The 25,463-nt window shown below is 36.4% G+C and overlaps 1 protein-coding gene across 21 annotated transcripts in view; it reads right to left on the reverse strand.

The window, feature by feature from the left end:
- Positions 1–25,463, reverse strand: part of RIMS1 (regulating synaptic membrane exocytosis 1) — a 198,220-nt gene that overhangs the window by 44,134 nt on the left and 128,623 nt on the right. For 17 of the 21 annotated variants that reach the window (XM_032184167.1, XM_032184166.1, XM_032184169.1 and 14 more), the window contains one exon: positions 21,904–22,070. The exons of the other annotated variants lie outside the window; for them this stretch is intronic. In XM_032184167.1, the coding sequence (XP_032040058.1) occupies positions 21,904–22,070 (167 nt within the window). The remainder of the gene's footprint in view (positions 1–21,903; positions 22,071–25,463) is intronic. 21 annotated transcript variants of the gene reach the window in all.

The raw sequence follows: 25,463 nt of genomic DNA on the forward strand, positions 1-25,463 counted from the left end.
AAAAACACACTCTGGAGTACAATCTCAAATATGCACAGGATGTACTAATACACTCACAACACTGCAATGACCAAGCAATGCCCTAGCTCTCATGGTAATGTTGAGTTCGTTATCACTCTGCAGAAATTTAAGCTGCAGTCTGACTCACTTCAGATGTAGTGGTTAAATTGGCCTAACAAGGAATATTCATTGTATCATAATCTTGTATTGCTGATTAGTAGGCGTACGAGTAACATACTAGTGATGGCCAGCCCCAACCCCCCATCACCTTTAAAAGAGAAAGAGAAGGGTTCGTTATTCTATTGCAAGTTTCAGACAGACAGGAAATCTTGCCAGGGAGACATGAAGGGGTCAGTGTGAGCAGAGATGACATCCCATGACTTTGATGGATCTGGAACCTGCTAAAGCATAAATCAGTCCCTTCCTAAGACACATCTAGGGAAGTTTAGGGTGATGATCATCTAAGTTGTGTTTTACTGGCAGTTACCAAGACTTACTAATGAGTGACCGTATGTAAGAGCTGATAAAAATAGACAACTATTTTTGGAACAAGCTGGGAAAAGTCATGTCCTTGAATAGGCAACACTTAACATCAAGGGACTAATCAATCTCTGCATAGGCACGTACCTATGTTCAGCACTTCAGATCTGCACCGTTGATTTCAGATTAAGCAAAACTACAGCTTTTGCATAAACAATGCGCTGTGTTGCACTACAGTGCTCATGAACACATTTCAGTGGACCACCTGAGGCATGCTCAGCTTAAAATAGGTCCTCCCTTCTTCCCTTCTATCCCATTGCAACTTTAGTGACTGGTTTTTAGTTTTGCATGGCAAAACGGAGGGACACATATTTTGACATTTCTATGTAATATTCCCTTGTATTTTATTGGAGACTCCCCTCCTGTATATGTACACATACACACACATATATATATTCAGTTTCCTTAGGAAGTATTTTAACTGCACTTTTCACTTTTCTGGAAAACAACAACAAAGACCTGTTTCTTTTCATTTAAAATTAGTATCAAGTTGACTAAAAAATGCATTAATTTCATTTTTCAAAATGAGAGATTTTTCCCTGAAAGCTACCAGTAGGGAGTTACAGAACTTGTGATGATATGTAAATGGCATTAACATCATCACAGTCTTTTAATGTCTTGACTGCAAAATCTTCTCACAAGTAGTTCTTTTGCTTAAGCAGTAGCTTAAATCTTCACACCATTAAGTTTGTGAAGTACCCACGTTCTTGCTTCAATGACAGACAGATTTTCTAAAATATTTTAGAATCTGTAACCACAATTTTATACAGATAAATTAATTAATTATACAGTAGAATTAAATATGAGACTTCAATCCTATTGGCTAGACTGACTGCTTAAAAACATGCACAGTATAAATACACTAGGTTTGGACTGAGAAGAGTTCTGAGAAGTGCTTCAATCAGAAGCATGTCTGATACTGGTGGAATACGTCATCCTGGGAGCACTGTACTTTGTATTGCAAAACCCAACCCTTAAATACTGTTATCTTCTATTACTAGGTGGTAATAGAAAGGTAAGAATTGCTCAGACATGGATCTAATTTAACTTAACTAACATCCTTTGAACTACTGATGATGTAATATACTCCCTAAATCAGTACACCTCTCATGAAACTGTTTCTTGTCTGTTTTATATGAATATAAAATTACTTATTGTCATCAGTCCTTAGTGAAATTTACTGTATACATAAATTTGCCTATGCCTTTTGAAAAACATCAGCACTGTTGCTTTTTTTTTTTCCAGCTCTAGAATAGACAGCTTTCAATTCAGGTAGCTACGCTTTAGTAAATAAACACTTGAGTGGTTGGAAAGCTGCCTGGCAGAGAAGGACCTGGGAGAAATGGTTGATAGTCGGCTGAATATGAGACAGCAGTGTGCTCAGGTGGCCAAGAAGGCCAACAGCATCCTGGCTTGTGTAAGAAGCAGTGTGGCCAGCAGGGCTAGGGTAGTACTCGGCTTTGGTGAGGCTGCACTTCAAGTACTGTGTTCAGTTTTGGCCCCTCACTACAAGAAGGACATGGAGGTGCTCGAGAGAGTCCAGAGAAGGGCAACGAAGCTGGTGAGGGGTCTGGAGAACTGATTCTTACGAGGAGCAGCTGAGGGAGCTGGGATTGTTCAGCCTGGAGAAAAGGCTGAACAGAGGCTCAGGGGCGACCTTATTGCTTTCTACAGGTACATTAAAGGAGGCTGTAGTGAGGTGGGGATTGGTCTATTCTCCCACGTGCGTGGTGACAGGATGAGGAGGAATGGGCTAAAGTTGTGCCAGGGGAGGTTTAGGTTGGATATTAGGAAAAACTTCTTTACCAAAAGGGTTGTTAGGCATTGGAATGGGCTGCCCAGGGAAGCAGTTGAGTCACCATCCCTGGAGGTCTTCAATAGACATTTAGATGTAGAACTCAGTGATATGGTTTAGTGGAGGACTGGTTAGTGCTAGGTCAGAGGTTGGACTAGGTCTTGGAGGTCTCTTCCAACCTAGACGATTCTGTGGTTCTGTGACTGTCAAATGCATGCTCTCCAAACAAGCAATGAATTACGTGACCTTTCTGGAACCCCTACAAGAGGAACTTTGTTACAGTTCCAAAGTTACAGACAAAACTTCTTAATCTGAAGCAGTGTAAACACATAACAATGAATATCTGCTAATCACACTTCTTTCTACAGAAGCAATTAATTGCACACATGCCCATGGTACACATCCTATCAGTCATGATAGTAAGTAATTAACAACTTGTTCCTTCAGGCTCAGAAATAATAATAATCAGACCTGCCCTAAATTTCTGGCATATCAGCACAGTAATCTATTTTTCTTTAAATCCCCTTCTCTTCCAAAACAGTTTCCAGGTCCCTATCAGACCATGGCTTTTAACATTCTTCCACTTTCCTTCAACACCACCTAGTTATGTGAAGGATGTATTGCTAAGTATCTATGGAGTTCCTGTCTCTGTCTTTCATTCACTGAGTACTAATTGTGTTTGTTTCCCTTCCTCAGTTGTTGTTTGGGAAAAAAATCTTAAGAACTGAGATCCTGGTGATATCTAGCTTTCTTCGAACAGTATAGATGTATAGTATAGATGCTTATTTCATAGGCTACATACACTATTGTCTTTTAAAGCTGTAATGGACACTAAACCATGTTATTTTTATTGTTTTTCATAGAATTCAATAACCTGTTCTTTACAAAATATCTAATCTAGAAGCTACTTTTTTTCAAGTAACACGGATTTCTGTCTTTACCTCTCCACAAACACTGCAACATAAAAAAATAGTAATCAGGATTGGCCATGCTTTAAGAACATAAAAGTCATTATACTTCAAATAGCAAATAAATTTTAAAAAGCAGTGACGAACTCTACAAAGTTTATGCTGAAACTTCTGATAAAAATATTTTTTTACAATTTGAGAAGATTTAGGGAAGTTTACTGTTCTTAATGTTGGGGCTGGATATAGTTCCATAGCTCTTACACAGAATTTCAGCTATGGCAAAAAATCTTAGGAAATGTTTTCTTTCTAAAAAGAAGTGATATCACCTACTTGCACAGTTATGAAGAAAATCTTAAAAATAGAGATCTAATGTACAATGTGATAACACTGTCTAAATATGCAAACAACCTGCAGCAATAGCTCGGAGTGGTGTCACACAATCCCTGTATCTAAACAGAACCATTGATCCCTAATTCTGTATAATAACAGATGTTGGCTTGCCAACATCATTCGCACATCAGCCAGTTTCTGAATCTTGAGTCCTTTTTCTTCATCAGCTGAGGAAAGAAGTCCTCTTACAACGTTGCAAGAAGGCTGGTTTGCTTTTCCGGAGGAGGAAACACTTTGCCATTTCAAAGTCAGACGAAAAGTACAGTCTGATATCTGGCAGGGCAGAAACCCACAGGTCTCATTTTCAAGGATCCCACTGTCTAGTTTGATTAGGCATGGGTAACTCCTTTTCCCCAGTACTTGGAATTGGATTTCAATGACTATTTCTGTGATGATGATGTTTCCTTCTATCCAAATCTTTCTTACCTACCTAGGATTTTGTTCCCATTTGGAGCCACAGAACCTTATCAATTCTGTAACTGTGTTTATGAATACTTTAAGAGAGAGAGAAGAAATTGAAAATACTTTTTTTTTTTCTTCTGTTGAGATCACCTGTTGACATTTAATTGATCTATATAGACATGTACTTTATTGAAATATTCTTTCATAGAATGTATTGTTTACAGCAATAAAAATGAATGAACTATAGAATCTGCCATGCAATTAAAGAAACAGTTGTTTATCCTACTACTGACTTTGCTCTAATAATTTCAAGAATGTATGGATATAATAAATACTAATCCTGTGATATTTTTATGTCAAATTTTATGTTTTTGTACAAACTCAAATGCTCAAACCTCACATTATTTACTGATAAGAATTTAGGGGGCAGTGATGTCTGCCAACTGAGAAATATGAGTTGATAGTATTGTAGCTTAAAGAAAATCCATTTTCTTTGTATATTAATTTCCAAATTCAAGGGCTATGAATTTGTTTTTATTAACGGATAGATCACTTTTTTGAAGATACACATAAATTTAAGTTTTCATTGCCTGCAAGAGATAGAAGGACTTAAAGATTCACCTTAAAAAGATTGAGGTATTTGGAATTCAGATCGATCTTCTGCTTGTTTTTACCATACAAATACCAAGTTCAACTTTCCTAGGAAATATTTTCTAGTGTATTTCTAGTATAAAGAAGCCATTAGTTTGCTAGAAACAGATTTAATGGGATAGGACGTGTATTCTTAGGGTCAAATTGTACAGCTGTCCAGTACTTCCACTTGTCATAACTGAGCAAACAGGGATAAAGATTAAATTTTCTTTACATTCACCTAATCCCTGGGCTAATTTATTATTTGATGTTAACTGGAACAGTATCAAAAGAACAGATAGTTAAAATTCACTCTTGTCTAATTAAATACCTTTCGAACACAATATTTTTCCATTCCATTACTGGCTATCACTTGGAGACATAGCTCCTAGTTCACACCGTTACTTTCATCAGTATGCTTAGGGTTTAATTTATAAAGCACAAAGAAGCAAAAGACCTGCATGAATTTACAGATTTACTTTTGCACTTAGTTGTTCTGATAATAATATACCTAATTTTTTATTTTTCTTTAGTAGACTTTCTGGGATTATTAATATATTCATTTTAATGTGGACATAAGTCTTTTGCAGGCTAAAATTGAATTGGTAATTTTTAAAGTTATATTGTCAATTTAAATCTAGTTGTCATAACAACAAATAAATAAATGAATACAATTTTCAATAGCAGGATAAATAAGAGTAGCATATTAATCAGTATACTCCATTTATTTCTAAATGAAGTATTTCACCTGCATTTTTATTCAATTTTATTTTACCAGCTTTATCAATTCCTTCAATGAGTTCAGCAAAAATCTTATGCTATTCCTAATTATTGGCATATCTCTGCATCTATTTTACAGATGGAACTCATCTTTCAAAAGTTCTGGAATAACATGTATAATTTAACTAATTTAGCAATAGTTCCAATACTAACTTTAGCATAGCCCAAATACATTTTGTTCTCTTACATCTTCTTTTTAACATGGCATCCCATTCAGTTTTCTGACTGTTGCTTTTGATTACTATTTCAGTGCCATGCATGATACATTAAGATACATAAATTGAGTGAACGGTAGCTGTATCTTAGTGTAAATGTCCTAAGTTTGTTCATATGTTTTTACTGGTATTCCTACAAGTCTTTGATTATGTGCAGAATTTAAAAGGCTTCTACAGATGTGAAAATTATTTTTATCCAGGGGACATGATATAATGATTATATTTTTTCCTGATATGGCAGATATTTTACTACTAGATATTACTAAATCAGTAAAATATGGTTCAAAATGAATAAACTTTACAGATATTCATCCTGCAAAAAGAGTCACCCAACCATTATATTTGTGACACAATAAAGTGATGGTCCCCTTGACCCTAGCTGGAGAGCGGGGTGGCCCGGAGCTGTCCTTCAGCACCAGCCCACTCCCCGTGAAGGACAAAGTGCTCTCACTTTTCTGTCAGAACTTTCACACTCGAGACAGATCCTATCTGTACTACACAAGGTGAAATGCAGACTGTGGTTGCATGCCAGCAATCAGAGTTGTGGAGAGAGGCAGTGCTTTCAGTTTTGCTAGCTGCCACTACCTGCGAATTGTACTTCACTTCTGTGGGAATGAAGACTGAACTATTTAGATAAAGAAAATTATTTGAGCAGCATGAGTTGCAAGCTGACAGAAAAAATAATATAGTAAATTCTATAAAATGAACACAGGGTAAGGACAGTGTGAATTACATTTGCTTGTATTAAACTATAGCATGCATAACTATATAAAACTGAAACTAATCCAATTGCATGTATTAAATCACTGTATATTTTTCCTCATACAGATATCTAATACATATATTCAAAATGAATAAAAACATACACCAAAAAAAAAAACAACCCACAGATTGAGAAAATTAGTATACAGGTAAACACTTTAGTTCTCAGTAACTATATGAACTATCTACCAATAGCACATATTGCCTGAAAAAGAAAGATAGTAAGACAAGAAGCCAGAACAAACTTTGCCCATAAACTCACCTATATAAAATCTGGATGTATATCCTTTCAGGGAAAAAAAAAAACACTTTAATGATCAGCCATTGCTAAAATCACAGTATTCATTATCTTCATTATTTTAAACTCACTAATGACTTAGAAAAATACTTTTTAGGTGTTTATTTTCTTGATCATTATTACTTCATCCATATTTCCAATAATGCAAGTCACAAGTAAACAAGTAATCCCCTGTATTTCTTGCAGTACAGATGATATTTTAATGCAAGTTCTTTCTAAAGAATTGCTGTAACTTAAATCTTTAGACAGAATCCCTGGCCTTCACTAGCATGAGCTAGTAAGCTTTCTTTCTCTTCTGCTGAATGCAGAATCACGTAGTAATTCATAGCCTCTATGGCACCCTTTTGCAATGAGGTAACTCATGAATACTAATAACCTCCTAAACATATAATAGTTATGGACCAAAGAGAAGATGAGCACTCCTTTAATAATGAGAAACATTACATTTCTAAAAATAATCGACATCTTGCTATTAGTATTATATGATATATAATTAATAAATCCAAACTCAAAGCACCTATCCACAAATTGCTCTGTCAGTCTTAGAATAGATAGCCTTATTTACCTATGATAAATAACATTGCTGTAAGATTAATTACTATGCAATTTATGGTATTTCATAAATTAATTCAGACATGGAGCTTTACAAACCAAAGGACAAACACATATCCCATATTAAAATTTAGTAAGTCAAGAGACTTTTTTAGACCACAAAGAAGTTGATTCAATGAAATAATCATTGTGTACAGTCTGTACCTACTGCAACTACATATTGATCTAACATGCACATTGATCATATATTATATCCATAAAATAGCTATTAGAATCAGAAAGAATTTTCTTCTGTAAAATCACTACATTAGAGTTGTTATAGTGTATAGTGTATAGTTACAGTTGTATAGTGTATATACGGTGTATATATACGTATTTAGTGTACATACGCATATATACACCGTATATAGTGTATATCTGTTCAGGACAATATTCTTATTTTTTCAAAAAGACTTCCCAGTGACTCAGATACTTCCACTGGAATTACAAAGTCTCAGCCCATTGTGTACAATGTGTAAACTCTCACTGAGGTAAGGGCTGGGAAAAAAAATTCTTTACAGACTTCTTTGGGAGTTTAACTGATTCACATCTTTCTTTTGAAGATTAGGAAATTTCCATGTTGGAATGTAGTATCAGAATTTGCTTTCTGAAAATGCCTGAGTAACACACTGACCAGTGAACTGTGCAAGTTTCACAGCTCTCAAAGATCTCATAAAGTCACAAGATCTCACAAGATTTACAAGTTTTAAACTTGTAAAACTAACATTTCTCCATGAAATGAATGAATAATAATTCCATGAGTAATCCTTAACATTACGAACACTTCAATAAGTTAATTTATACTCTCTGAAGCAAGCACAGAGATTGTCTCTGCATGCAGGAACCTGTGTGTTTGTGTGCATAGCCATGGCACTATCAGCGTGAAGCCAGCTAATCACATGAGTCATAAAATGAAACCAACACAAAAGCAGTTAGCAGGGACAATACTCCAAGTTAAGTATTGCTATTACTGCTGATGTGGACAGGCTAATGGAATCAAAGGACTTCGTTAGCTGGGGTTAGCTTTGTTAACCCAAACTTGACAGCAGATAGATGGGTATATTTTAGGGTCAAAAATATGAAATATAGCAAGCATGTAGATGTTAAATCTTTATCAAGAAATTAGGTATTGGCGTGTGCAGGTATGACAAAAATGTGGAGTTTTTTACACTCACCACTAAATTGAGAAAACTTCCTTCAGTAGGAAGAAAAACTGGTGCATTCATCCTTTTTTCTTTGTACAGCATTCAGCATATTATTCTCCCTGTCACATCATGTTGTATTGCTTTTTCCCCACAAATGCATGAGGTACTACTGTACCTGTGATCTTACTGCTTGTCATGTAAAAAGGCTAAATCATTGATATGAATCATTCACTGGTCATTTACAGAAGTACATGGTAGCAACAGGTAACAGGCACAAAGAAGGGAATGAATGGAGGAGGAAAATCTAAAAGGCTAAATGATACAGTGGAAGGACAGGAATAACAAAGAAAATATAGAAAATACGTTAAAAAGAAAATGAGACAGAGATAGACCAGGTGAGAGCTACTCTGAAGTATAGGAAAAACTATTTTACTAAATTTCTTCATTCTAAAAATAACATGTACTGCCTGTTAAAAACGCTACAGCACAATGTTCTCATAATAAAAGTTTGTGCACTATATTTTATCTGAATCAACTGCAATAACTAAATGAAAAACTAATTAAAACTATTTTTCTGCCTTTTTCAAATCATGAAGAAAGGCTGTTGGTAACAACAGTTTCTTTGAAAGAGTAAGCATAATTTGATAATTAAAAATGCACAAGCAGTGCTTCATAGTAGATTTTTCATGTGCAGATGTTCTGAAGGGATTAAAGACTCCATCTTCCTCCCTCTCGGACAGAGGTATAAAGCAGTTCATAATGATGGATTTTAAAAAAAAAATCTTTAGATAATGAATAATTAGAACATTAATTACTCTGGCTTCACCTTGGTCGTGTACACAAACAACCTCAGAATCAGACAATTTCATCTGTAATACACTTTTGGGGGGTAAAAACAATGCATAATTATATTTTTAAACAGCTTAGCTTAACTGTTTTCACATATCTTGCCTCTGCATTAACTGTTTGGAGGATATTGCCCTCTATTTTCCTCCATAAAAGTAAGAGTTGTGACAAGTTAAACCAGTGTGCTTGCACCAAGAGAGATCACCTAAGAAGCAATATTAATTAATTGCTGTTCATTTTTTTTCTCTAATGAAACTGAAAAGTGCATTAGTTAATAAAACAGTTTAGGTGCTGGTTTTTGAGCTGCAATTATTCATGGAAACAAAACAAGATTCCTAATTTATGTCTGTTATTGTGGTAGATCCTTGCACTATGGAGATTTTTGATTAAAAACGCTGGTCAGTTACACTGTTAGAGGTTTGGATGTTAGTGACATCTGTAAAGAAAGTTTGTCAAACAACAGAAAATTTCCACTTCTGTTTAATGCTCAAGGTTGATTTTTATCTTCTTTTCTATGTTCCAGACCATGACAGACCATCTAGACCTTTTGAAGGAGCTAAGAAAAACACACAAGTATTGTTCTGTAACATAATAAGCAAGTAAATAAATTCACTCCACTTTGAAAAGTACTTATGGCTGGTGCTTGACTGAAAGATGTTAATCCTTTTATCAGGCACAAACTGTCTTCTGTTCCTTTGAGTATCTGTATAAATTTGGTGAAACAACATTTTAAAGTCATAAGTGTCATGTTAAGAGACTTGGAAGAGATCACCAGTGAAAATACCAAAAGACTTTCTATCACATCATGGTGTTGCACTCATCCACAACTGCTATTGCTAGTTAGATTGCACATTTCCTAAATATTACCACTTCACTTGCAGGCTAGAAGCAGAAAGTCAGTATTTTACAGGAAGTTTCCTTCTCTTAACTACTCTGGATCTGGGAAATTGAGGAAGGCTGTATCTTCTGTGCTGGTGATCAGGCAAAACTCAAGATAAAGTCATATGACTGGAGTGCAACACAAGTGAAATGGACAACCATCTCTGTAAAGAAAGAGACTAACTCACAATGAGGATGAAGAAGGAGAATAAGAACACTTGGGGAATCTATTCTTCCGACAGGAATCCATTCTTCCAACAGCTCTTTCTGAAGGCAAAAACGTTTCCTAAAAATCCCTGAGACTGAGCGTGAGCCTTTCCAACATACCATCACCGATATTTATCATATTACAATCATCTCATGAGATGGTCAGAATATCTTTTATATCAACAAAACACTCACTGTTCCCTCACTTTTGCAGAGGAAGCAGACTACTTTTTTCACGTATCATTCACCATGTTCTGCAACTGTGACTTAGCAATCTTATAGAACTTCAATCTTTCACTGTGTAACTGGGTTAAGCAAAGAATTTTAAAGAAGCACCTGTGGTTTTTGGTCCAAATTTTCCACATGATGTGGGGATTGAATCCACAGCACCAAACAAAAATAAACTCAGATGCAAGAGGCAGCATATGATCACTAACGAAGACGTTAGAAGAGATTCGTCCATCATCACACCAAAGCTCTAAGCCAGCAACCTGAAGAAATTCATTTGCCAGAGCAGTAATTATCTATCTGAGCCAGAAGACCATCCTTTCTCTTCCTGCCACCACCCCACACCCCAATCCTCTAAAAGTGTTCTAGCTTCTGTAGTAAAGAGTTTTAAATAAGACCGACTTCTTTGTGCACAGTCTTCATTTATCCCTGGGACAGGCCCATACCATGTGCTGACTGAGGCGATTTCAGCAGAGAAAAATGTGAGACTAATTCAGTGAGTATACCTAAAGGTTTACAGAGACAGGTTCAGTCCCAGCATTCCTACTTTTCAGCACTTAGCTTTGCACTCATCATATTCTTTTTGTATATTTTGTGAAAGTTTTCTTTAGTAATCATGCATTATATTACATAGATCTGATTTTACTGACTTATGGCATTAAAAAAGTCATATATAAGCAGTAAAACTGACAGAATATTTTATTCATATATGCAAGCAACAATCCCTCTATTTTCAGTCACCTTCTCCTGTTTTATTAAAATATGCCCATCAGTTTAAAAGCCATATATATTTTTTTCCACTTTCCATTTTAAGCTACATTTTTACATCAGGTGAATTTTTATAAGACTTATTTTATTCTAAGATATCACAAATTGAAGAGCTGTATAAGTTTTCGGTTTTTGTTTTCAGTTTAAGTTTTGTAAGTGGAGCAGTTTGGGTGATTTTAAATTTATTATGACAGCTCTTCAAGCCAATTTGATGGTCATTCTTCTACTTCTGGTCAATACCAGTTTCAGTCAGTGCATTGACTGCTTAGACAGCCAAACTTTGTTAGAATTGTAATTTTTTTTACTTTTGACATCTGAGTAATTTTTACTGATGAACTTAAACTTACCTTCACCATTTGGGCTGAACTTTGATACTTTATTATGTTTGAGTTTCATAAGTTATGTTACAAGTTATGCACCAAGTGCAAGGTCCTGCATCGTCCTGCATCTGGGCCAGGGCAATCCCAAGCACAAAAGACATGCTGGACAGAGAATGGACTGAGAACAGCCCTGAGGAGATGGACCTGGGGATGGTGGTTGATGAGAAGTTTCAACATGAGCTGGCAATGTGCTCCTGCAGCCCAGAAAGCCAGCTGTACCCTAGGTTCAATCAAAAGAAGGATGGACAGCAGGTTGAAGGAAGTTAATTATCTCCCTCTGCTCTGCTCTCATGAGAACCCACCTGGAGTGCTATGTTCAGCGCTGGAGCTCCCAGCACAAGAAAGGCATGGGAGTATGCGAACGAGTCCAGAGGAGGGCAACAGAGATTATCAAGGTGCTGGAGCACCTCTCCTATGAAGACAGGCTGAGGGAGTTAGGGTTCTTCAGCCTGGATAAGAGGAGGCTCTGGGGAGACATTATAGTGGCCTTCCAGTACCTAAAGAAGGCCTACAGGAAAGATGGGGATGGACTCTTTCTCACGGAGTGTAGTGATAGAACAAGGAGTAATGGCTTAAAACTAAAAAAAAAAAGGTAGATTTTGATTAGATATTAGGAAGAAATTCTTTATTCTGGGGATGGTACAGGCACTGGCACAGGTTGCCCAGAGAAGCTGTGGGTGCCCCATCCCTGGAAGCGTTCAAGGCTAGCTGGGATGGGGCTTTGAGCAACCTGGTCTGGTGGAAGGTGTCCTTGCCCATGGCAGGGGGATTGCAATTAGATGATTTTAAGAACCCTTCCAATCCAAACAATTCTATGATTCTATGGTTTAGAGGCACAGAGACTAACCAAAAAATCATAGACTAATGTAAAAGATCAGCCTACAAACAAATTACTATATATTCTGTTCCTATACTTGTTCAACAGGAAACAGCCCATATAATCACTTTCCTGAGGAAACACTCTAGATAAAGAGACATGAAGTAACACAAGGACCAGAAGTGCTGTGTAAACAAACTAGCTTTGGAGTGAGAAGCCTCAGAGCTGCACTTAGTGGCATTCTGCCCAACCTCACAAGTCCTGCAAGGCAGAGCTCCTGGGCTCTGTATACGAAGTTCCTGAGACGAAATAGCATGCTGGGATAAATCTGTTGTATATGAATAGCTGGGAATGCATGATGTGATTATACCAGGCACTCTAAAACGGCAGTGAGCCTGCAAAATATAGAGAAATACTTTCAGATACTATGGCAGTGAGTATCCAGAAGCAAGGGTATGTCCAGAATAGGCAGTGTTACAGCACTCTGGTGCCAGGGTTGGTGGAAAGATCCCTTCCTTCTCTTCCTACTGGCTGGTTCTACATGAGTTTCATATGCTCTGTTATGGTTTAGGAAACCTGTCCCTCAGCTATATTCTCTAATGAATCTAATATGGGCTTTTATCGTTAATTTTTAACAGTTAAACCCATGGAAAGTCTTCAGTCTGTCAGCAGTGCTGGCTACATTATGGATGCTTTGGTGGACTATCCAGCTACAGGAAAGAGGATTTTCTCCATACTAAAATCAACTAATTAAACTCCCTCAGTTATTAAATATAAAACTAGAAACCACTGAAGTAACTGCACAACAAATGTTGCTTATGACATTTTATAAAAATGAGTCTTTACTTGGCCCTAAACATCTTGTTTACAGGAGAAACCTTGACTACAAAGAAACACTCATACACAGGCAAATTGTCAGGAATGTAATTAGTGTCATAAATATAGCAGTTTTCTTTTGGTCTTTATAACAGTCCTGTTTTATACCAAACTAGAATTCCATTATTGTTTTAGTCATGCTGTACAAAAGCTGAAACAGTCCAATATCTTGGTTCTAATACTGACTTTAACATTGAATACAGTTTGTTTTTATAAATTACAAATAAGTAATTGTTGAAAAATAATTGGGAAATCAAAGTAGGTGAGTATTGCCATGTGCTCAGTTAGCTTGCTAATACTACAAGAGTCTAATTCCTGAAGTTAATGGGAAAGTGCTTGACAGATCAATGCAAGTGCTTAATGCAAAGACCAGCCAGCCAGAATAAAACTTGCAAACAAGTGTTTAACATCCTGATTCAGTAAAACACCAGACTTGTGCTTGAATGGCTCTCTTTCCAGCAAATCATGTCACAGGACAGGCTATATAGTTCACTGAAAGTAGAATTCACTAACCACAGCTCTTCATTAGTGGTGGGAGTGCTCATTCCTACTCCACTGAATCTTCTTGCACATGCAGTCTTTATCTAACTATCCTTCCCTTTCCTGTGTCACTCACTGCTGCTTGATAATATTGTGCCACAGAAAAAGCTTTTAATCATGTCCCCATTTATTCTCCTCTCCCCACACATAGCTGAGCTTGCAGACATAACACTTTTCAAAGGCTCAATTCTCAGAAAATTCCAACCCTCAAATACCCTACTTAGTCCAAACGTCAACACCATATCTCTGGGTCACACACAGTATAACACTGGATTTCTTTTTCAAGTTAGCTAAGTAGAAGAGATGAATTAAACTACAGTAAAGTCCCTCTTAAATTACATGCATTTTATTTTGGGGGAACAGCAAAAAAATGACTGAGAGAAGTTTCCAGGCAAAGTTTCCAAAGAAGAATTAAGATCAGCCATAGTTTTTTTTTTTTTTTTTCTTGAAGGTAAAGTGGTTTAAGGTAATTCTGTCTTACACTTAGACAAAATCCTCCCATCAGACTAAGGTGAAAAAAAATGGGCCACAGGAGGTTCTAGGAAAATAAAGTAATTCAGTATTCTCATTAATAGGCAATAGGGAGCACTGTACATTGTCCTCACTAGCAGGAGGGACATTTCAGGAGAGGCCAACAAAAGAAACAAGTAATTTTTTTTTCTGGCTTTAAAGAATTTGGTTCCACTCAACATATTATTAAGTGAGAAATTACACAGGATAAACTTTGGCCTCTGGAAGCCATCTATCTAATACTAGAGGACTATAACGTAATAGACAATAGTATAATAAAAGGTAGTTGCTACGTGTCGAAGTTAGAAAATAGATCTTTACTAGAAGTTGAGGCACTTTATACATTCACAAATATTATGTAGCTTTTTGGTTACAGTTTACTGAACTCAAATCCTGAGAGTTAATCTTGTACGATAAAGTGTGAAGCTTGAAAGTTGACTCTGAACTTCAATAGCTATGAAAATCAGTCTTATTTACTTACTCAAATTAGAAGAAAGAATCACTTAATTCTGATCATTGTTTCATTACTTGTACATTAAACCACAAAACAAATACTGCACTATAAATATACAAATTAATAGTAGTCAGTGCAATCCAGCTGTAATATCTCGTAATATCTCCTACAAAGAAGAGACAGTGTTTTGCACTATTAATACCAGAATATCCACTTTTATACAGAACATTAGTAGTGAGAACTAGAAACATCACAAATATCCCGTTTGGCCTGCTATGCCCTTAGTCTGATCTCTCACATGCTAAACTACACTATTGGATATTTCACTGCAAATTTATTCAGCTCAATCCTTCCTTATTTATATAAAGTGAACTTGCCCTGACACAGGTTTGTATAAGGAACAAGGGATCAAACATATGCAAGGTGCAAAAATATCTGTGACATTCAACACATTTTCAGAGTTCTCAGATTGTGAAAATTTCAGAAAATTTAGATCGAGTGTGGAAAAGCAAATAACCCATACAAAGCCAATTTAAAACTGCCTGTTGTTCCTATTTTCCAGGTGATTTCCTTTTACTAATGAATGTACAGCAGTGTTCTGTTGTTGCCTCTACTAGCTCTGTCTGTAATATCTGTAATAATAATTAAAAGATTTTACATTTCCCTTTTTTTTTTTTTTTCCTATATGAGTGAAGAATCTTAAGTACATTCTGTACACTGTAGCATAAACTCAATATACAGATTTGAATTACTTCTGTAATTAACATGAAATGAATCAGTCTCCATTTCGACACAGGCCTCATCTCATCAACTGAAATGCATTAAATGCCTTTGGTGTATTATGCTTTCCTTGACTGTCATGACACGAAGTTAAACATAGCTGAGCTGGCTGTGTGGTGCAGTACTTCTGCATATCAAGTGAGTTATTGAGCTAACAAGAGGATGGGGAAAGGACTGAACTGCTTGTTGCACAGGTTCACATCACATACATTTATGATGGCAACAGGTAGCACTACTGGGAAAGCTAAGAGGAGGTCAAATGGCTCTTCAAACTCTCTCTACTCCATTTTCCCTCATCACCATAAATTGTGCTAAATTAGTTCCACATACTGTGTGGGTGGATGGAAAACCAACAGGAGAAAATCTATTTCCCGTCTAGGGAGTGCTACATCTAGCTACATCTCTTTGAGATATCTTCTGCAAATCAACACTGCTGATGGTCCTCAATGAGACAGCAAATCTCCAGTTACTTTATCTGGCTCTACACTACACTAACGACTGAGCATTTTGTGTAAGAGAACTGCATAATAAGCAGTCTGAAATGAAACTGAACAAAAAGAAACATCTACATGTACAAATGTTACTACATAAGAGGGCAATACAAGCACGAAGAAGATGACTGTCAGCACTCCCTGCTTCCCAATGAACTCCAAGCATAACATCCCCAGATAGGTCTAGCTAGAAGTGGGGAAGGCAGATTTGAATCACTGGGGAAAATAGTCCTTGTCTGGTTTAGAGTTTGCAAGCTTATCACCTGATGAGCTTGAAGTAACTGGCTCCATAGTAACTAAAGGACAAAAAGGTACAACATCATACAAGGGATCCTATCTTGTGCAAGGTGTTCTCCTGTGTTTACATAAGACTTCCACTCCAGAAATTCAAGTTTCCATGATGGTCACAGTAACTAAGATGTTAAACAGTATTACTGTAGTACTGACCCATGGGGTACACCACCAGTGACTTGCCTCCAGCTGGACTTTGCGTCACAGATCACAACCTTCTGAGCATGGCATTCAGTTAGTTTTTAATCTGCCTCATTGTCCACTTACCCAGGCCGTACTTCTGTCCATAAGGATGTTTTGGAAGAATGTGCTGAAAGCCTTACTAAAGAGAAGACAAGGAACAACCCATTCTTTTATCCACCAAGACAGTCAGTTAATGAAAGAAGGCTGTCCATTTGATCAGACATGACTTTCCCTTCATAAATTAATTCTGACTATTCAAAATTAAGCTCTTGGTCTGTACATGTACATGTAGAAATGATTTCCAGGATTACTTGCTCCATCAAAAAAAAAAAAAAAAAAAAAAAAAAAAAAAAAAAAAAAAACCTGTGACATCATTGGGCATAATTTTTAACCAAGTGAGCAAAGGTCCTTCTTCGTCTGATCAAGTCTACATGGTGCTGATTAGTTGTCATGTATTTAACATGGATCCTTAATTATCAACCTTTTGCATTAAACTATAGCATACACAGGCATAAAGTATTGCTTGACTTTATTTTAAATTCATAGAGAACATTAGAGAACATGACTAATGAGAGCAAACCTGCATAAAGGAGGACTAGTAACCTGACTTCAGTCGTGAAATAAATAGAAAATCCAAATGCTACAGCAAGCCAAATTCACAGGTCTGATTCTGATTCAAGTCAAAACCCACAACACCTGATATTTGCCTGGACTTCCACTAGGGAACATGATGGTCAACCAGACTTCATAGGACAGTAACAAGAAAGAGGCTTGAAAAAATTTCATATCCAGATTCATTTATCCATGCATACCTGTTTGTTATACCATCCACCTGAAAATGCTAAACAAATTAGAAATGAAGAAGCTATTTTATATGCCTATATTTAGAACTTTCATCAATCATAATTCCCTCTTGCAATGCATTATAATAGCTAATCAACAAGATCTCCACACTGAAGATTATCTAATGGTATTTCCATGTATGCTATGTAACAGCTTTCTGACAGGTAATTCAATTACAATTATACTGTAGGAATGAAATTATCCATCTACCTTAACAGGTTTAGACGCAGTCTTGTCATTGATCAACAGAGAGGAAAGATTTGCTTCCACTCTACCTATGTTACTGACTTCTTCAGCATTCCCAAGTTTTCTAATATCATTAAATTTGCATTTCCAAGTTTTGATCCAACGATCAGCTGGACCGTTATCTAACTACCCAAATAAAACACAATATTTCTGTGTTGTTTGATTCAATTTGTTTTCTCCTTACTATCCAGACAGTATTTTATTCTACAGTTGATGCGCATGAAAAATAATTTAATTAGAATATAATGTAACTGAAGTTACTCATTAAAATTAAAAATTGCTGATCAAACATCAACTTTAAGCTTTAGAGCTTACATGCGTACACTTTTGAGTCACAAGATAAAGATGTATTGTAATGTTTTAGAATCCTTACTGTTTGAATAAAAATAAATAAATAAATATTTATAAATATAGGATAATATAGTACACTGTCCAAAATGACAGAATTCCCAACCTGCAAAATTGAGAGAGTGAGGGATTCATCAGTTCTTCTAGACTGATGGGGAAAAGGTGTTAGTTAGCTGTTTGAAGGATCTTTTCCTTCCTTAGGACTTGGGAGGAAAGGTCAGGAAACTGCTCATGCTGACAGAGCTGGTGGTAGAGTTGGTGGATATAAACTGCACTGTGACCTGAAACTTCAGTCATTCTGACCTTTAAGAGTAATCATATTGTACAAAACAACAGCAAAATTATTGGTTTCTTAGTGACAGCCCTAAAGACAGTACCTTGTATTTTCACATGCCTAACACCTATTTATAGCCCTTTTCAGAAATGCCATATGAAGGATGATGGGGTTATATTGACTAACAACATTAACTAAAACTACTGCTGTCTTAAAACAAGCTGGTGCATTTCATTCAGAAATTTGACACCACAGCTCTAAATAAAAATAATTAACCAACGCTTTTCAGCTCATGTACCAATGTTAGAGAACAGTTTAACTTCAGGTTACTAATCTGAAAGCTGGAGTAATCTCCAGTCACATTTCTCCATTTAAGATAGTTACCTCAGCTTGCTGGTGAACAGTTCTAGGATTCATTCTCCTCAACTCAACAGAGAGAGAGATGGAGACACCCTTTCCAAAGGTGCATCTGAGCTTGTTCCGAAGGTGCATCTGATCTTGCTTGTGTATTCTGAATTTAGGTATTTTTCTCCTGAGTACAAAAGGCACCTAAGGCTACTAGTTGAATGACTTAGTTTAGTGAGATGGCTAAAACTGGGACACCTTGCTAGAGCTTCTATATACTGACTAGGTTCTTCACAGCTCTCATCTCCAGAAGGTATCTGGAGAAAATAACTAGGTTCATGAAATTGGCAGTTCAAAGAACTTCTTGACCTTAAACATAACATTACATACACACTTGTCATGGACACTGGGCTGACACACTTCCAGATGAAGATGATGGTGGAAATGTGTTTCGGTAAGATGGAAAATAGAGGGTTAAAAAATGTTCTTTTCCTTGCCCCTCCTGCTCAACTACCCCATATCCTCATGCTTGATATAAGTTAACATCGGGTTCCTTGGAGGCAAAAAGAAAATTTGAACTTCAAATTACTAACAAAACTTGAACTTCAAATTTCTAATTCGTTGAATTCAAAGAAACATTAATTAAGGGCAAGAATCCATTTCACTTAATTTTAGATGCCTACAAGTAAACAACCTACCTTAATTAGTTATCTAGGGTTCCTATAATAATTAAAGCTAGAAAAGGACAATTTCCCCATCTTTGACATTTATCTGAAGATGAAGAAAGCCATCCAAGATGACAGCTGTTTCCTTCCTTTTAATGATAATTCAGAGAACTTAGATGAATAATTTAATGAATACCTAATCTTAGATGAATTCTACTGTACACATGCAGCTTTTAAGGCTGAAGTTGAACAGGATGAATCTCACTATGAAAAACTGTTTACAATATAACCAATCCTTTCCCCAAATTAACCCTCCACTTCCATGTAATTAGTAAGTTGTGCCAAGAACTGATTAAGGACTATATGACAGAAACTACCAGCATAGACACAGGAGGGGAGGAATTTAAGTTTGCCTCAGATCATCAGAAAAAAGCCTTTTCTTTTCTTCAGCACCCAACTTCCCTTTATTCCGACCTCACTTAATATAAAATTCCTACCATACATCATTTTTGCACATCTCCAAAGACTTTGACCTTTCCATTGCCACAATATCCAATCATCAAAAGAAACTGTAAACAACTCACATCAAAAATTTTGAACAACAGATGTTAACCTATTGGATAAAATACCTCCCAACATAATATCAAAATTATTTTAAAATTTATGTCTTTGCATTTATTGGTTGAAATAAGCTAACTGCATTAGCCATCTCTCATTTACTTTATGGGTACTTTGGGGGAGCAAAACTACAGCAAGCTTAGATGAAAAAAATTTATTAGTATCTTATGAATCTATTAATTTCTTCTTCCTATTTCTACTGAACGAGCTGCAATGTATATTACTACCATATATTTTATTCACTATGTAAGTACTACCAGAAGTTAAGAGAAAATTAAAGCAAGTAAGTATCAAGTGTCTCATGTCTTATGCATGGATTCTCTGGACAGTATCAGAAAGTGAAAGCATCTGAATTCCAACTACATCTGACTTTAGGAGTTTAGAGAGAAGCCGAACTCTCCCAGCTGAAGCTCCCATTGCAAACACATGGTTTAGTACACCACCTTGGCCTATTCTGTATCCAATGTGCTCTGCTGCTCATTAAAATTAAAGAGACAGAACGAGAACAAAGGTCTGATCGCAGGTTTCCCCCTTCCTGCCATAGGCAAGGTTACAGGTTCTTGTGGGTTAAGACCCTTTTGATATTTATGATCAGATGCTAGGAACCCAGGGAACCTTCCTGATAAAATCATCTCAACACAGAGATAGTTATGGGTAAAAATCCTATTTTGGTCAAACTGCCAAAAATACTCTAAAAAGACCTAGTTGAGGAAATTCAGTATCTAGAAAATATACGTGTTTTGGAAAAATTAAAGCCTTTGTAAGAGACTAGTAGTAAAAAGTTAGGGTACAATGAAATGTAGCATTTAAATACATTATCAGAACTTCAAACATGAGCAACTTCAAATACTTCCACTAACAGTGTTCTGCTGGATTATGGATTTCATTATTAATACAGATGTATTTCACCCAACTAAAACACATGTTAATACACTTGTGAACTTTCTTTAAAAATAAAACAAGATCGAGCTAGTTCATACACAGAGCCCAATTTCTGATTTTCCCTAACATCCCTTTCCATTTTGTGAACAGATTAAAAACCCTGAAGGTGAATTTCTTGAATGGTATGTCTGTCTATAAGTGTTCCAATGTACTTAATGATGCCATCCAGACTTTCATCAGACTGATTTTCTCCATTGGGATAATTTTATTTTTTTATTTTTTACAATTCCTACTTCATATCCTGACTTCTAGCACCTACAGTCATATTTTTCTGAGTACAGACATTGGTAGATGTTATCATAGACAGAAGGCCAATCCTACAGCCATTATTGCTGGTGAGAGTTTTGTCAAGTTATACGAAGACAAGATCCTGTTTGTACATTTTTTAAAAATCCCTAAACTGAGAAGTAGCTTATTATCAAGGATGAAAGGGATTTGATTATTGATAATGTATCTATTTTACAGCAGAGATATAAGGTTACTATAGAAAAACTTGTTTCAAAGCCAATAATTCATCATGCATGAAAACAGCAAAACAAAAGTAGGCAGGTATGGAGATAGACACACAGATGGAAAGAAAAACAAAGCTTTTATGCAATCAAATTCTTTATATGACAAAACTAGAAACATTTCTGCTGTAATATCATATTGGTGTATATATTACACTGATTCATAACCAGCAATGAGATAGGGTGTGTTCAAGTCCCACTTCCACAAATACATCACCTCATGGGAACTTCTGTTTTAGACACTTAAGTGCAAAAAAGTATTGTCATCTTAGGCTAGCAATGGAAGGCAGCTTACACAGACAACATTTCCCAAGTTCTTCTGTGGTCACTTACTTTCAATTATTTCTAGTTGTATTTTGGCACAAAAGAGGGGGTGTGATACAATTGAAGCTGCACTGAGAACTCACCTGATTCTGCCCCGAGGGCGTTCAGATTGCTCTGACATAAAACTTGTGCTGCTGAGGCGTGAGGCACTGCTGGTTCGGGAAATGGCTGACACATCACTGACATCACTATCTGATGATTTGGCAGAGACGTTATCACAACTTCTGTACTGATCTGTTTGTATGTTATACTAGAGATCAAGAAAAGAAAGGGTGAGGAGTCTCATCAAAATGCAGTGCATATACCGAGACAACAAATGACCCAAGTATGACAATTCTCTACAGCTGCTTTTGGATCTAACAAAATTTAATGAACTTCAGAGGAATACTTATATTAAATAATGTTTACATGTCTACTAAAGAAATCAAAAGCGGTATTTATGTAATAAGTGAGATACTTGAAATAAATTACAGCATTGGACTTTAAATAGGCTGCTGGACCTTTAGTACTCTCAAACTATAATAGTTAAATATGTATGCAGTGGATACAAGAAGCTGGCACTAGAGGTTGCTTTCAATACCTATCATAAAAGCAAAAAAGTGTATTCACTACCTCAAAATATCTATTTGTATTATGATACTTGAGCACTAGTCGTGAAGAAAGCAAACAACAAAAATAATATTCGTTCTCAAGCAGATCAGTTCCCTGATCTGGTTGCACATGTGCACAAGTGTGAGAACCAGCAGAGGACCTGGCAGGAAGAGCATGTGGAGAAGGGTAGAAATTAGTACACTGTCGTCAACACCAGAAGCTTAGGTTAGTTAAAATTGACTGCAATACCACATCTATTGCATAACACTCAAATTACCCATACCACCAGTTGGACATATATGAAAAAAAAGCTTTAGTCCTAGTAATGTCACACTTACCTAAATTGCCAGGTTACCAAAACTAAAATTCACTATCATTAGAGAGAAAGGGACCCTCAGCTGGGAAGGGACTGAAACAGTGCCATACTTTCTGGGGCATGCTATGTGAAAACTATGAACATGTGGCAACGTTAGGCAGTTTTTGACATGAGGCCCTAGGGAGTTCATTTTCTGGATCTGCGCTCTGTAAACTTTTACATAAAACTTACTGCAGTTTTATGTGCAACTTATAGACAAAGCTGTGACCACTTGTGAATATCCTCAGCTGAACTAGACACTAGCTTTCAGGCAGAGCCAGTTGGCAAAATGTATGACTTAAAAAGACTGGCAAACACGAGCTCAGGTGAATATACACCTAATGCAGATGCATGTATCACCTTCAAGCCATGAAACACAGTTTCCTGATTTCCCTATCCTCTACAAGAGGCATACATTTTTTTTTTTTTTTTGACTTATTACTCCCTACATTTGTACTCCAGTACATTTTGACAATCAGCTAACTCAGTAATGTCAGATAACCTCCCCTGAGGTTAGCACTATCCTGAGTGCTAACTTTAAGAGCATGAAAGAAGGGCTGGGAGGATGACAGGAAAAACAAAACAAAACAAAACAAAAAAAAAACAAACATGACCTTGTATAGCTTTATCCCTTTCTTTCTTACAGATTCCCTGATGGAAGAGCACAGGCTACTTGTTAATTGCAACATCAGCTGAAATGGTTTGTTCTGTTCCTAGTTAACTTTTTTTTTTTTTTTTTTTTTTTGACATATAACTAACTTGCACTGCTGCTACTCAAAATTTTAATTCCTGTGAAAGATTATTTTCTTTTCTTTCAAATAATATGAACAGTCAGGGGAGGAGGAGGGAGAGAAACATATTAACAAAATGAAAGCAATTTTGAAGTTAGCTTTTTTTCCCTTTCAGAGAGAGAAGTGCTCTTAAGTCAGTGAACATTAAAAGAATAATACTTTATTGTTGAAATACATCTGAACTTGTCATTTAGAATAAAAAAGTCACAAGCCAAGATCCACTTATTTGATATTTTCATTACAGAAAAGCCTGCATGCTTCCAGTTGGGATCAAAAATAACAATGTCCCACTCAGCTAGAGTCCTACTGCTCTTCAGCATAACTCTGTGTATTTTAATGCATTTCTCTGTCATGATACACTTAAATATTACAGAAAAATTATTCTGAAGCTTCAAAATTAAGTGAATTTTCAGTGCAATCACTTCTCTTTCATCTCTATGTCTTAGGCAGTTAAAGTTCATGTAACATTTCCATTCCAAAGTACATTATTTAATCTCATTTGGAACATAGCTGAAGTGTGCAGCTGGCTTCAAATTCCCATACTATCTGCACTGTTTGTCTGCTTCTGTATTACAAAGACAGACATTTTTTCAATGTAACTGTCTGAAATATAAACATTTGAAATGCAGTTCTCCCATTCACTTTACCACCTATGGAGTCACTGCTTCTGGATCAGCAATAGGTGAAAAAAAGGGGTATGATGAACTGCAGACGTGTTGACACCAGTGAAAAAAGCATAGACACAAATATAAAGCGTACTTTGTGGATACTCATAAAAAAGACAGAGAGCGACTTCTTGCTCAATCATACGGGGCAATGGTTTTAAACTAAAAGAAGGGAGATTTAGATTAGATGTTAGGAGGAAATTTTTCACTCAGAGGGTGATGAGGCACTGGAACAGGTTATCCAGAGAGGTTGCGGTGCCCCATCCCTGGAGGTGTTCAAGACCAGACTGCCCAGGGCCTCATCCAACCTGATCTATTGGGAGGTGTCCCTGCCCGCAGCAGGGGGGTTGGAAGCATGTGATCTTTAAGGTCCTCTCCAACCTGAGCCATTCTATGATTCCATTCTATGATGATACTTTCACAGTTCCTTAATGACTAACAGCATTAGCAATTTTACTGATTATAAGGCATTATAGAAGTAATTTAATAATCCGTTATTTATATTCCATATTATTAAGGTTTTATATTTCTAGATTTCTCAGCTCAACCTGTGGTGCATAGAATAGTTCAGAGATTTGAAACTGAAGGAGTGCCTCCTCCTTTACAGAAAAAGCCTCAGGTGACTAACCTCTGAAAATACATGCCTCATCATGTGCTTTGAATAACAGAATTAAATAAGAAAATTAAATGGGGATTGAAATGAGGAAATTAAAATGCAGAAAGAGATACAGACGAGAACCATTAAGGGCTAGGTTCACTGAGGGACCTACTCAAGTCTTGAGATCATAGCTGCCTTTGAGTCACCTTACTCTAACAAGGAATTTTGTCAGGAAACACTGAACCATGGCACAAAGCACCTTGAGTTTTATGACTATTGGGTTCCTCCAAATGCTGCTGGTGCCTGGCACCGTGGCCCTGTTTGTGACTCCTACCAGCACCTGTACAGCAAAAATGAGCAAGTCATCCAATGGAAAAGTTGTGGTGAAGCCCAGGAGTCAAACAAATGGATCTTACTGAATTTTGTGAAACCATATCCAATCACCTTGGAGTGACTGCAGTGTCAATATGGTACACAGTAAATATTTTTCTCTTGAATGTTGATGAAGGGAGATCAAAAGAAGATACCAATAACATTAACCTCCAAGAGGATTCCTTTCTATGCATATCCTTAGGTGCCTTGCCCAGCATCACATAAACTTTGGTAGTCCGTATTCTATCATCCTGTCTCCTACACAGCCTAC

This window comes from Aythya fuligula, chromosome 3, assembly GCF_009819795.1.
Source record: "Aythya fuligula isolate bAytFul2 chromosome 3, bAytFul2.pri, whole genome shotgun sequence".
Lineage (NCBI taxonomy): Eukaryota > Metazoa > Chordata > Aves > Anseriformes > Anatidae > Aythya > Aythya fuligula.